At 31.3% G+C, this 14,543-nt stretch overlaps 1 protein-coding gene across 1 annotated transcript; it reads left to right on the top strand.

Annotated features, from left to right (window-relative positions):
- The first annotated feature begins 7,503 nt into the window (after positions 1-7,503).
- LOC107455149 (DNA repair protein RAD50) lies at positions 7,504-13,413 on the top strand. The gene is made up of 4 exons (XM_071180884.1): positions 7,504-7,720; positions 7,799-7,949; positions 13,081-13,167; positions 13,255-13,413. Exons 2-4 carry the CDS (start codon positions 7,821-7,823, stop codon positions 13,411-13,413), a joined length of 375 nt encoding a protein of 124 aa, XP_071036985.1. The 5' UTR covers positions 7,504-7,720; positions 7,799-7,820.
- Positions 13,414-14,543: the final 1,130 nt, after the last annotated feature.

Raw genomic sequence — 14,543 nt, 5'->3', positions numbered from 1 at the left:
CCATTAATAAAACAGTGAGATCCGGTTTTTTGCTTGATTGTCCATTCTTTGTACACATTAACAACTGCTGCTCTAGACCACTTCACAAGTGCAGCCGTTTTGCTGATGCTCGTTCCGACACATCTCGCACCCACAATCATTCCACGTTAAAATTCAGTTAAATCACTTTTCTTTCCCATATCTGAGCAAGCAACACAGTATGACTCACTTGTCCAGCATTCCCGTGTTATGGTTATCTTGCCCTCTAGCGGCAACGCTGTGACGCAATAACTCATTTGCATAAAACTCTGAGGTGGTCATAATAATTTGGCCACTCAGTGTATATATAACATTTTAGCACGATGATTTTTATCAAAATTTATTAAATTTTTTGAATAATATTTCATATTAATTAGTTAAATGAATATTTGAACAGATTATTGGTTAGTTAAAAAATCTTTAGCCCCGGATTTTAGTCGAATTGGTTTTGTTCATGAAAAATTATCAATATAAATAACTAAAATATTTTTATGTAAATGTATTAATTTTAATGCACAATTAACTCAATGATTATAGCTCAGTAACTCAAGATCTCTTTTTCACTCTCTTTCTCTATCTCTCTGTATAAGAGAGAGATCACTGGGGATTAAAAAAGATAGTTTTTTTAATAATATTAGAGATAATGCATAATTTAGAAAAGAAAAATATAGTGTGAGAAAAACAAAACTGTATACATATTTGGGCCGAAAAAAAAATCAAATATTTTGAAGTCATATTACTGTGGAAAAATTACGAATTGAGGAAGCTAAACTGCCGTAAAAAGACCCATTAAATAAAATCAATCAGCGGTGGTTCAGGGGATAGAGCACTCGTCTCCTTCTGAGGTGACCCATGTTCGAGTTCCAGCTGCGGTTGGTTGATACGAATTCTGCTCCCGGATCACACCAACCACAGTGCTGATGTAAAATATCTTCAGTGGTAGACAAATCAGAATCCCTTTCTGGCAAGGTATTCATGGTTTTCCTCTCCATGTAACGCAAATGTGGATTAGTTCCAAAGTCAGAAGGCTAAGAAGTTCAACAATGATAGTCGTAGACTCAGAATTGAATTGGCTGTTTAACGTGGTTATAAAATAAATTAATTATAAATTAGATTATATCGGTTCATTCTTCCGATCATGCACGTGCCCTAATTGGAAAAATTTACATTCCTATGATAATAAAACCTACCACTTTGAAAAAATTTGCAACATCACTCTTTTTAAAACTATCGTTACCAATAAACTTTAAAGCTATATGTATACATTAAGATATTAGGAGCTAGGTATTTAAAGTATTTTAATATTATATATATAGTCTACGCTCTTTAGTACGGCGCTCCCCTCCTTAATACTACAAACCTACAATTATAACGACCGATACATGCAATCCCATTTGCTCTTCTAAATACACATCGATTATTTTAAGAGCCGTTAGAACATGTGAACTGAACCTCACATTTCAAAATAACGACCGAATTTCATTTTTTTTTTCTGTTATCAGGAAACGACTAGAAAAAGGTGTTTAGCATTTTTGAGTTTCAAAAACTAACATTATTTCTGTGAGAGAGAGTCCATGAATGATAAAAACGTGGAGGAAATAGTCAAACTGCTATTACTTTCGGCTTTACCACTCAATAAACGTAAAACATGAATTCAATGGGAATAAAGAAATAGTGACAGAACTATCTATTATTACATAGGTTGTCCTAAGTGTATTTATGGGTATAAAAAGGTATAAATTGTTGAATATTTTCCATTATAGCGAATTGGAAGTGTTGGTGAAACCATTTCGGACTTTCCTGCATGTATTCGTGACTTTCGCAAATTTCTTTTTAAAGGGTTCAATAAATGCATGGATCCTGAGACTCTAATTTGAAAATTGCATTTTTTCTTTGTAAGGTAGTTTATTTTTGTGATTAAACATGTGGCATTCATGTACTTCTCAATTTTATAACGATTCAAAGATCAATTAGAATTAAAATAAAAGTAACATTTATAACGAAAGAAATTGAAAAAACCTTCTTATCATTTGTAGTTTCGAAGTTTTTGTATTCGTAATTGTATATTTTGCATTCAGATTTGTCAGGATCTGACGGAATTTCAACCCAAATGATTTTAATGTCTTCAACTGTTAAGCTCCGTTCTCGAGCTTAATCTTCTACTGAACATACCTGTAAAAACAAATAAAATGAGAAGCTTAAATATAAAAAAATAATAACACTGTACTTTTTGTAGAAAAAGCAAATCATGCATAAGTATCTTAATAAAGCCACATTTATAACGAAATAAATTTAAAAAAGCTTTATTATCATTTGTAGTTTTGAAATTTTTGTATTCACAATTGTATATTTTGCATTCAGATTTGTCAGGATCTGACGGAATTTCGACCCAAATAATTTTAATTTCTTCAACTGTCAATCTCCGTTCTCGAGCTTAATCTTCTACTGAACATACCTCTAAAAACAAATAAAATGAGGAGCTTAAATAAAAAAAAAATACTTATTTACTTTTTGTAGAAAAAGCAAATCATGCATAAGTATCCTAAAAAAGGCGCATTTATACCGAAATAAATTTAAAAACTTTATTATCATTTGTAGTTTTAAAGTTTTTGTTTTCGTAATTGCGTATTTTGCAATCAGATTTGTCAGGATCTGATGGAATTTTAGCCTGCATAATTTTAAAATCTTTAACTGTCAGGCTCAGTTGCAGAGCTTAATCTTCTGCTGAACATGCCTGTCAAAACAAATAATTAATTACACACGATAAATACCGAAAAGTCCTGTCACTTATTGATTAAAAATAACCTTCAGTGAATATCGAAAAATGCCGATAACCATATAGTGACGCAAGGGGTAAAATGAAAGATGAAGTGAATATAAGAGAAGAAAGCCTTTTCTTTTGTTTCACAGTTCAAGGATATTGGCGACGGAGTTTTTTTTTGGAATATTAAGAAAAGAATTCAAAATATTTAAAGCGATTAAAAATATTACTTCCAGTGGAAAAACGCGCTAACAGCTAAGAATCGAAAAGGAATTAAAACAAAAGAAGCAATGAAATACTAAAAAATGAATATATATGGCTACCGAAGCTGACGTCTTCAGGGGGTACCAGCTCCGGAAGTCATAAAAGCAGAACCTTTTCTATCGTGAGGGCATGATAAATGTCTGAAATTGCTCTGTGTGTACCCCAAAGGCATTGCCAAAGTCCTGGAAGAGAATACAATACAAAATATAAGATACATAAAGCAAATACGGAAGTATAAAAACAAGGCAAATACATAAGAATAGTACACACAAAAGCTTACTTGAAACAAAAATCTAATCGCCAAATTACACTACTGACGGTGAGACACAACTAAACAGTAATAAACATAAAAAACAGCGACCCCTAATTTTCGATTAAAAAGAGACATAAAAAAAAAAGAAAGAGCTAGAAAATAGTGACATCATTAACAGAAATGCTTGACCGGGGCAACTCGATCAAGACTTGAATCTTGCCCTATTAAATGAGAAAACGAAACTAATAATTCTCAATCATTTTCTTAATTTTAAAATCAATATTACAAAAATTAAAAGGAAAACCATTATTTTCTAAATTTTTTAAAAAAATTACTTGTTGCCTCTTGAAAACTTTCAACACTATTACAAATTTTATTTATTCTAAACAATTGAGAAAAAACTAAATTTTTGAAAATTTTACTGCACAAATTAGTATTAAAATTACAGAAAAAAAAATAAGTTTAAATTTAAAAGCCTTTCTTTTATCACCAATTTTAATTTGTTTATCAACAATATCAATTTTAGAATCTAAATATTCAACATTTAAGCAATTTTCATTGGTCTTCTTCAAAACCTAATCTTTAGGATATATATTAAAAATAAAATCATAATTGTCACAATTAAATAAAATTAAATCCTCAATATATCTAAATGCTTTACAATTATTAAACTCGCTAAAATTAGCTTCAAAAAAATAGTAGCAAAAGCACCAGAAAAGGAATTACTTTGCGGATTCCCTATGTTTTGTTTATAAAAATTAAGACCATTAAAAAGTGCATTTTCAAGAAGATTAAACCTGCAAATATCCACCCAATAAGATTTATCAATATTTTCATTAAATAAATATTTATTAAAAATACCACTACAAATTTCAATTATTTGTGCATGTGGTATACTGGTGTACAGATTTTCAAAGTCAAAAGTATTGATATTAGAAACTACATTATTATTAATAAAATTCAAAACACCAACGTTACTATGAATAACAATATTTTTCTCTTCTTTAATCTTAAGTAAAATAATTTTGATAAAATAAAAAAACTTTTTACTAATACTAGAATTATAACAATTTGTACCACACGCAATAAATCTAAATTTTACTGGATTTTTCGGAAATTTAACTATAGGAAATAAGAATGGAAAAGTAATCCTATTCAATTTAAAATTTAATTTTTTACTAAAAGCAATAATCCTTTTTTCAATAACTTTTTTTATCTTCCTTTAATTTAAAGTAAATATTCTTCTTTATACGTTCCAGATCACGATGTGAGCGAAAGTCTTACGCTGTATAAGGGTATAGAATGGGATGGATCCAGTACATGCCTCAAAAAAGAGCTCGCTTTGGGACATTTATGTTATGCGAGACGGAATGCATTTTTTCCAGTATTATATGCACAGGAAAGGGCACAAAAAAATTGGTACTGACTTCTTGGAATGTCTGGTCAAGTGGTTATGTCACTGATGATAGGAAAATGATATTGTCTGATCACCGACAACTATTATACTTCTCCACAGTTGGCCGATATACTAATTCAACAGTGTTCGACTGACACATGCGGCACAGTACGTACAATTAAGTAGGAGTTGCCACCTAATTTCAAAAACAAAAAAAAAGAAACACAAAAAAAAATTAAGAAAGGTGACGTTCTATCGCTTGTCAACTTGAAAAAGTTATTGCTATAAAATGGCACGATGAAAAAGATGTTTACATGATTTCTTCAGTCGATATTGCAGAAATGATAGAATTTGAAGATAAGAAAAAAGAAAAGAAATTGAAACCAGAAGTAGTTCATGACTACAACAACACTATAGGAGGTGCTGATAAATTCGATCAACATCTTACAAGCTACCCAGTTGAAAGAAAACGAGGTAAAAAATATTACCAAAAGATATTTTCCTTCTCCTAGATCAGGCATTGTATAATTCCTTCATTATATATAATTCAGTAGGAGGTGCAAAAAAAAATATGAACTACAGAATAGTAATTGTCGCACAAAATAAACCTAATGTTCAGCTACCAGGACCAGGGCGTCCTAATGTAACCTTGCTGCTCCTCACAGGTTAACGCTTTCCAGAATACATTCCACCAACGTTAAAAAAATCTACTTCAACTAGACAGTGTTATATATGCTGTCGTAAAACCGATGAAAAAGGGAAGAGGATAAGACATGAGACACGATTTATTCCAAAGGGAGCGATATGGGCTTGTGTGTAGTACCGTATTTTAGGATATACCATACTGACTGTAAGAGATTTGCAAAATTTACGCACTGAAAATCATGATACTTTGTTTTTATATTATATTATGATAGTTATATCATATTTAACTTCAAAATTTTGTTTAATTTGCTCTAATTGAATAAGAAGTGTGTAATCCACTACTTTCTTAAGTGAATGTAAAAATTATAATTACAGTAGTTATTGCATTAAAAATTTAATTTTTGTAATAAAAAACCATTTTCTAACTTTTATAATAATACAAAAAACAAAATTAAACAGACAAAAAAATGTTCAATTTTTGGTCCATTTTTCTGAAATATATTTTGCACATTTCGCACTGTCACTGTTAAGGGATTAAAATTTGCGTATGGTCTTTTTTGTCAAAGTTAACTAAATACTCGCTAAAACTTTGTTATTTAGATCAATTTCAACCTAATAAAGAAATTACGTTCAATATATAAAAGTCCAAATCTGCTACATATTTTTTATTTTCTATCTCAACAAATTTATGAGTTTAAAAGTTGTCAAAAACTTTCAGCTGTTGTTGTTGTTAATTTACGTCGCACTAGAGCTGCACAATGGACTATTGGTGACGGTCTGGGCAGAGGCGTATCTATGGAAAGAAGCGCCTATGGCAAATCTCGCCCTTGCGCCCTTCCTAAAATATTCATAATGTCTTAAATAAAAGCATTGTTTGAAGTATTTAAGCCTTTTTGGCAATATTGCAAAAAGAGCCGTGGTGGCTCAGGGGATAGAGCATTCGCCTTCCAACGAGGTGAGCCGGGTTCGATTCCCTGCAATGATTGCTCGACACGAATTCCGTATCCGGCTTGCACCTACCACAGTGCTGACGTAAAATATCCTCCTTGACGGATCATTGGTTACCCTTGCCGTCAGACTAAGCGCGGGAAGCTTTCGTGATCCTCTTCTCCATGTAACGCAAATGCAAATTAGTTCAATCAAAAAATTCCTCCGCGAAGGCAAATTTCTCCAAAATGCTCGATACAGGAGTTCCCTTGTCTTCTGAATTGGGTTCAAAATTACAAGGCTGCGAAGTTGAACATTAGCAGTCGCAAATTCAAACAATTCGATCGGCTGTTCAACAACGGTTATAAAATTTTCCAAAAAGATTGCATTGCATTTTTTTAATAGATTAATAAATAAATAAAAATTAACTATAACAATAAAATTATCTCTTTTTAATTGTAATGCATTCACGTGTGTTCGAAATTAGCANGCGTAAGATGGATTGCGTTTATACAAATAAAAATAAATAGTGTTCTGAAAGAATGTTTGTACTTTGTGCACTGCAAATATTTATTATAACATATTATGAGATAATTTATGTAACCACACAGCGTAGATGCCATAAGGAAGTGCTGACAGACACAGGTCTGCCAGTAGAAAAGACGTGCCATTTCTATTATGAATATATTATTACAGTTTGATTTAGACTATTAAAGTGACAATATGAATTAAATATTATGAATAATATTTATGAATTAACATTTATTATATTACACTGGCACTAATTTAAAATATATTTTCCAGAAATTAATTATAATTAAAAAAAATTATCCAGCAATTTTTTGTTTTGCGGACCATTTGGCGCCCCTTTGTGAGTAGCGCCCGGGGCATGATGCCCCCTCTTTCCCACCCCTCGCTACGCCATTGAATATGGGCGATCGAAATGGGATACTTGTGGCGTACAATAGAACTTACGCTTTCACCATTAGCGTGTGAAGAGGCATAGAAGAAAGAGGAACACTAGTTCCTGATTTCCAAATGGATTAAAAAAATTTTAATTTAGGAAACTGCAGGGATTGAAATCTTAATTGAGCATGGTTCTATCAGAAAGCATTGTGGAAATTTTACATGGAACCGGTCTTCTCCCCAGATGATGTAATCGAGCGCTGCAATCGCGAATGGTCAGCTAGCACAACACGAATGTAAAATCAGTTTTATTTTTTAATTTTCCGAACTTAACTGTCATTTTCACTCAACGCGCGAATCACATTTATTTTGTCGTCTGCTTTCTGATTCATAATTTTTAATTTTAAAATATTTAAGCTGTTAATTTTTGCTGTGTCAAATAAATGTACAATGATGCGAGAAATATATTCTTCTGTGTTGTAATAATTTGTGTTTAACTTTGTGATCTTCAAAGCTTTTTATCCATTGTTTTTAAAATTCAAGTCAACAGGTATATCACGTATTTAATACTCCCCACGTAAACTTAATATTTTGACATTTCAAGTGCATATTTTATTGTTTTTTTTAGAGAGTAAATTTGTATAATCACCATGTCAGTCATTGAGAAGATGTCTATCATGGGCATTCGAAGTTTCGGACCAGAAGATCATAATCGACAAATGGTCGAGTTTTTCAAACCTTTAACTTTGATTTTGGGACCTAATGGATCTGGTAAAACTGTGCGTATTTTTCTTGTATTTATTATGCCTTTTTTCCGGAGTTCTCGTTTTCTAAAATGACGCAATGCTTAAATTTTGGTGAAATCAGAAAATATCAGATCAACACCATTTAAAACACATGTATATGTTAATGCTGGGATGTAATGTTGTGGATAGGAAAATAAAATTAAGTTAGCTTCAGTTGTTAGCTTGTGGCTTATACACAATCGGTTTCTGAGGGGAGATTTTCATATCATGATCTGTAGCATAATAAGCGCCAAGTCTTTTCAACTTAGGCTATGGCCGGCGAGAAACTAAAAGAAAGAAAAAAATCACAGAAAGGTATAACTCGTTGCCACCCCGGGGCAGATGATATTTCTGTATCCTGTACTGCCGCATTAACTATAATCTCCAAGGTGCCAAATAGATTTTAAACTTGCAACTTTAAAAAAAAAAAAAAACATGTCGATGTTTGCCCGGGGATGGCTACAAGTTAGATCTTTCAAGTTTATCCATTTCTGCGATATTTATTTTTAGTTTTTCACAGATCGCTGCTCAGAAGTTGCCAAGACTTCGATTATTCTGCCACTGATCAGAATATGGAAATCTCTTTCCAGTTGTTATTTTTTAAAAGAAAATTTGCAAGTTTAAAATCTAGTTGGCGCGACATCACGATACAGAAATATCTCCTGTTTCGTCAAGAAACATAAGAAAACCTAATTAGACTCTTATATCTTAATAAACTCATATTTTTCAGATTAAGCCAACTATTAAGCAACCTGTTTTTTTTCATGTGAAAAGAGTAAGGAAAAGTTGTTATTATTAAAGGAAACGTTTTCATGTATTTGTATTTTTTTGTAACTTTGCATAATTTTTCATGTTCGTTCTTTCATGACAAATTAAATGTCATAAATCAGTTTATTTTCTCTTTATATATCATCGGTTATGTTTTAAGAAATGGAGTCGAGTGTATAACATCAAAAAATGGTGTTTGACATGCTAAGCGTTAAAAACAGGTTAAAACTGAAATTTTAAAAAATTTAAGATAATACTCAGTAAATTGAAAAGCGGTTGAATTTTTTAAATTTATTTTTAAATCATAAGATATATAAGTGCATACAGGGCTGATTGTGTTCCGGAAAAAATCCGGATTTCCGGATTTTTCGCTAGCCGTGATCCGGTCAAAGGTGGAACTTGAAAACACAGTTTATTTTATTTGTTTGTAAGGGAGATCCTGATACTTTATAAGCTTATATTCATTTTTTATCAGTAAATAGTTATTATAATAAACTCAAGAAAGAAAGACATATTTGTAAATTTCAATTACTTCTCCAGGTTATCATAGGTATGTGTAAATGGTATAGGTATGTGTAAAATTTTAACTATATTTTATGTAAACTAAGAAATATTGAAAATAAGAAAAAAACCTTGTTTAAATTTTTTTCTAATTTTTCGATTTAAACTTTTTTTTTTTACTCAAGAAATTTTCCGGAATTTTGACTTGGGCTCACAATCACCCCTGTGTATGTTAATGTACCAATTTATGAATAGTATATCAATGCTTACTTGATAATACTTTAATTAGTTTTATTGTTTAATTTTATAATTTATTGTAGTAAAATAAATAAATACATTTTTGTATCAAATTTTAAAACTGTGAGTTTAACTCACTAATGAAATTTTACTTGCTTACAAGGAAGAAAAATACTTGTTTTTCTATGTAAGAAAATGATTGTTTCTAGATAATTATTTGAATATTTAAAGTTCTTTTTCTGTAATTAGAATGCATAGAAGTATGCTGCATAGAAGTAAAAGTTTTTCTTCTATGCAGCATAGATAACTTCCAACTATAGATAATTCACATCTTTTTTTTAAGATATTTTTTTTAAATGTATGTTAAATACAAGAAAATTGGAAATTTAATATTTGTCGTTATATGCAATATGATATTTAAAATATCACGAACAGTATTTATACCAAATAAATGTAATTATTTAGGTTCTTCTTGTGTATGTTTTATCCAAATTTAAAACTGTAAAAACATGATACAGTCAGACCTGTTTATCCCAAATCTCACGGGAAATGCAAAAAATTTGAGATAAAGAGGTTTCGAGTTATACTGGTACTATAAAAAAATTACATTTAATTAAGAAATTCTATTAAAAGTGCATTAATTGTTCTTAGAAAAATACTGGCATTTCAGTAAATTAATTATACCACATACATCTATTTACGTAAAAAAAATGTAACATACATTTAACTTTGGAAATGACTTTTTAAAGATAACCTTTGTTTCGATAATTCTTTTAAGGTTAGAAAGAGCAGCAAATCTCCCCATAGTCGATATTTTCTTAGGATTTCATATAGGTACTCAAGGCAACGAGGAGGCGGATCGAGCAGCTAAGAAAGCCACCGATCTCTGCCGGGTTGCCCTTGAGGTCCCAAGCTCCATCGCCCAAATTAAAACTCAGGTTAAATTATATAGCATGAAGCGCTGGGGGCTGGAATGGCGGAGTTCCGAGAAAGGGAGACAGACATTCAAATTTTTTAAAGACCCGAAATTAAATAGACTACAAGCAAACTTCTATCTCAATCAATTTTTAACAGGCCACGGAGTGTTTGGAGAACACCAATATAAATTATTCCACAAAACTCCAGAATGCAATTACTGTGGTGAATATCAATCTATTGATCACTTGTTAATAAATTGTTCTCAATTCCAGACAATCCGGGGCAATAACTTTAATAATATTGGCCAACATCAATGCTATGCTAACCTGACTTGTAGAAATATCATAAAAAAGATTATTAAACAAACTTTAGAGGATGTATTGGGGGACGGTCTTTAATGTCTCGGAACTTGTTCCTTCCAGCTTGGGTGTCTCATTTTTTTTACTATGTCTTTTATAAACTATTCTTCTTTTACTTGCTCCAATTTTATTGTTATTTACTTTTGTACTATTTAATTGGTTTTAATAGTAATGCTTTTAATTGTTTTACAATATTGTTCTCTTGTAATTTTTGCACGTTTATCTTTTAAATTGCTCTTTTAAATTATTCTTTTAATTGACACTTTTAATATATTGCTGTTTTAATGTTTATCACCTTACATGATTTTAGCTGTTCTACGCCCGCCATGTTCATGGGCTGTTGCCATGTCTGATGTGTATTTTATGTAATTTATGTTTCTACTGTTCTCTGGATATTTTTTTTTTGATTTTAATAAACATTTACCCGTATGCCCTAAATAAGGGCGGGTCGGGGTAAATTCTTCCATTTTCTTAGGATTCAAGAAAAGTTTGTAAGAGTTCTACAGCTTTTTCTGTTTCTTTTGCTCTCACTCCTGGTTCATTAATATGATTTTCAACTCTTTCATGTGATATTCCTTTAACATTATTTATGATTTTCGCATCTGTCAACGTTCCGCATGTTACCAGGCAGTTGTCCACTTGTAAAAATCTTCAAAATCAATTTCAACATTAAATCCCGATTTTATTGCATTTCATTCTTGCTAATCAGGCACTGTATTTTCAACAGTTTCTTCTTCATTACTGATGCCTTCAACCTCTTGTTCATCATCTTCACAGGCAGGACTCGAAAAACCGCCTGTCCGAGCGGATGGCCACTTTCCCGTTAATGTTCGTGATACATTTTCAATTTTTGTTATCTTACAGGAGTCTAGCGTCTCACTTCTAAAATGACCCTCTAATCTAGAAATCCTGTTAATTCCTTCGTCAGACCAAATGCGCGTTCTCACGTAATTGGTGAACAAAAGAAAAGTGGCTCTGTGCATGTGCATTTGGACTTCTAACGAAGGAATTAACAATTCTTCTGTTCAAGTTCCGTCCAGCTCTGTTCCACTGTTGACTTCTCCTTGTTGCCTCCAATTAGGGCCTTCAAATCCTGGCTCGCCGCTCCTCGCGTTACTCCTCTAAGTCACTCGTCTTCTCGAAAGTTCTTGTCTCCCTTTCCTACTTCTGAAAAAGCGAAAACAAATTCCCGACTCCGCTTGCATTACCGTTCTCGGCATATTTACGACAAAAAGTTTAAACGGCATCGAAGCATTAGTAATTATTTTGGTAGCGGAATCGGAAACGATACCATTAAAAAGGTGAAAACTATTACAGAAAAGAGTGGTCCATCTGACGTTATTGAAAAAAAATGAAAATCGTCATCAAATTTACGACAAAGAGAAGAAAAAGCGACCATTTCTAGAGATTTGTAAATAAGAATTTCCATGGTGTAACGGGTTAGCTTCAAAGGAAGACTGGTGCATTGTTGGACAAGCCGTCCTCAGGAACGGGTACAATTTCTGAGTTTTTTTTAGCCCTGTTCACAGCTATTTTTAAAACCAGCCATTTAAAAACCATTTTGGATAATTTTTAGAGACACATTTCTCCAAGCAGAACTGTCATGCTGATGGCATCGAACACATTTATTTTTGGAAGAGAGCTTTTTTCATCGATGGGATCTACAAGTTTGCGTACAAACTGTTTTCTATAATTCACTTTGAAACTCCTAATTATTCTTTGATCCATTGGCTGAAATTTTGAGGTGAAAATGAATTTTCTATTCCTAGCTTTCTTATGTATGCTGAAAAGCTAACCCCTGGTGGTCACTCCGTCCTACTTATCAACCCCTCACTTCCTGCCTGAATCATTGTATTCTTTTCAAGTTAACGAAGTGCAGGGACAGTGATCGAAATTCCAAGAAGCATCTCCAACCTGTTCATATCTACTTCCTGTGGATTCACAAAATTCATCTCAGTCTGCAAGTTCTACTGATAAAGAAAGTTATGTTGCTTGGACATTCGTGCTATATTATTAGAAATTCGAGAAACGGAAGTTTTGATAAAAGATGTTCGACATAAACATGGAAAATACATTGATTTTAGATAGTAAATGTAGGGAATTTAGAAATTTGAGATATAGTAGAGGTTTTCGTGATAAAGAGGTTCGAGATAAGCAAGTTCAACTGTATATATCCAAAACCTGTAAATTCTGATTTATCTACAATCTGTATTTTTTTTACCTCTGATAAGAAAAAATTAAATTTTAAAATTATTACATGTTTGTAGTATTATTTATAATATTGTTTTATGTTTTAATAAATCTTTAGTAATGCTTTTATTTGCGTAACTTTTTTTGTTTAGACCATCATTGAATGCCTACGTTACGTAACTACTGGTGAAGCTCCACCAAACAGTGATAGAGGAGGTTCTTTTGTTCATGATCCAAAAGTGAGCTATATTTCACTGCTATAAATAAAGGCTATTTCAGTATTTTATTTTAATTATAGTAATAAGTTATTTATTTTTTTTATACAGCTTGCTGGTGAACATGAAGTAAAAGGTCAGGTTAAACTTCAATTCCGAGATGTTGTTGGACAGAAGGTCATAGTCACTCGATCTATAATGGTGTCTCAAGCCGTAGGTTTCATTTTAAGTTTTTCTTTAAGTCATTTTGCTTCTGAATTTATGTTTTAAAAAAAGCAAATTTTAAATTTTTTTGTTATTTTTTTATAAATATTATTTCCACACAGGGTGAAAGAAAGAACATTCCTGGAGTGAATTATCTTTCAAACTTCTGTGATTTCAGAATTTTTTTAAATTTATTTATTATTTTTATTTTTTATTTTATCAATTTAAAATTCTAGCTGAAGCAAGCCATTCATTGGTGAATTTTTCTTATTCTGAAATGAGAACAAAAAAGTCACTAGTATTTCTTTCCTTTCAGATGAACAAGAAACTTTAGAATATAATTCTGCAGAATTTTTTTTTTTTTTTGTATTTTATTTTTTTTTAGCTATTTTATTGCTTCAACTCTTTCTTTACTCTGTTTTTTAAATTTAAAATCTATAAATATAAAGGTGCAGAGTATAACAGCTTTGGTTATACCTATCATTTCAATTAGTGTTATTATAATGCTTTTTTAAATTAATTGATGTGTTTTTGCCAGAGAAATTAGTAGCTTTGTTAAGTTATGAACAATTCTTGGAATTACCAGTCATGAAAAGTCATGGATTTGAAAATCTAAAATGTACACAATACATGTGCACAATATTTTTATTAATAACTTTGTATTTCTAACAATGCTTATAAAATCTAAGAAAAGTCAAATTAATTATTCACAAAATTAAATTTGCTTAACAAGGAATTTGAAGATAGGGGTAGAAATTAAGAAAATTTAGTCACTTGTCAAAAGGACAAGTATATAAAAGATTATATTAGTCTTTCCTTGTACATTTTCACTGACCTATTTACATGTCTCTATTAAATATTTTTTTTGTTCAAAAAATGGTTAATAAATTAAATTTAAATAAAAATTACTACACAGAGATTTGTTTGTTATTAATATCCAGGGTGCATAGCGTTTGTAAAAAGTACTTAAAGGTGCTTTTTTGGGGATTTCGTTTTTAAAAGCTTTTAAAGGTGCTTTTTTCAGCTGGCGTTTTTAAAAAATGCTTTTTTCCGAATAATTTTTTTTCTTCCCTTCAGTGATATCTGGTGGATCCCATGCATTTTACGAAAAATGGGGAGTTTGCTACGCAATCATTCACGCGAACTTCATGTCGTACCCACGTTATGACTTGCACATTCGCGCACTCTTGAAACCG

The sequence above is a fragment of the Parasteatoda tepidariorum genome, chromosome 5, assembly GCF_043381705.1.
Source record: "Parasteatoda tepidariorum isolate YZ-2023 chromosome 5, CAS_Ptep_4.0, whole genome shotgun sequence".
NCBI classification, from domain to species: Eukaryota; Metazoa; Arthropoda; class Arachnida; order Araneae; family Theridiidae; genus Parasteatoda; species Parasteatoda tepidariorum.
Note: the sequence above shows the minus strand (reverse complement) of the source record. Positions and strands in the feature narration are given on the sequence as shown.

What these genes read in the sequence shown, in the direction of transcription:
- LOC107455149 (XM_071180884.1), top strand. Translation starts at nt 7,821, where the DNA reads ATGTCAGTCATTGAGAAGATGTCTATCATGGGCATTCGAAGTTTCGGA. An exon ending in CTAATGGATCTGGTAAAACT is followed by an intron (nt 7,950 to 13,080) that starts GTGCGTATTTTT and finishes TTTTTTGTTTAG; the next exon opens with ACCATCATTGAATGCCTACG. An exon ending in CTTTTGTTCATGATCCAAAA is followed by an intron (nt 13,168 to 13,254) that starts GTGAGCTATATT and finishes TTTTTTATACAG; the next exon opens with CTTGCTGGTGAACATGAAGT.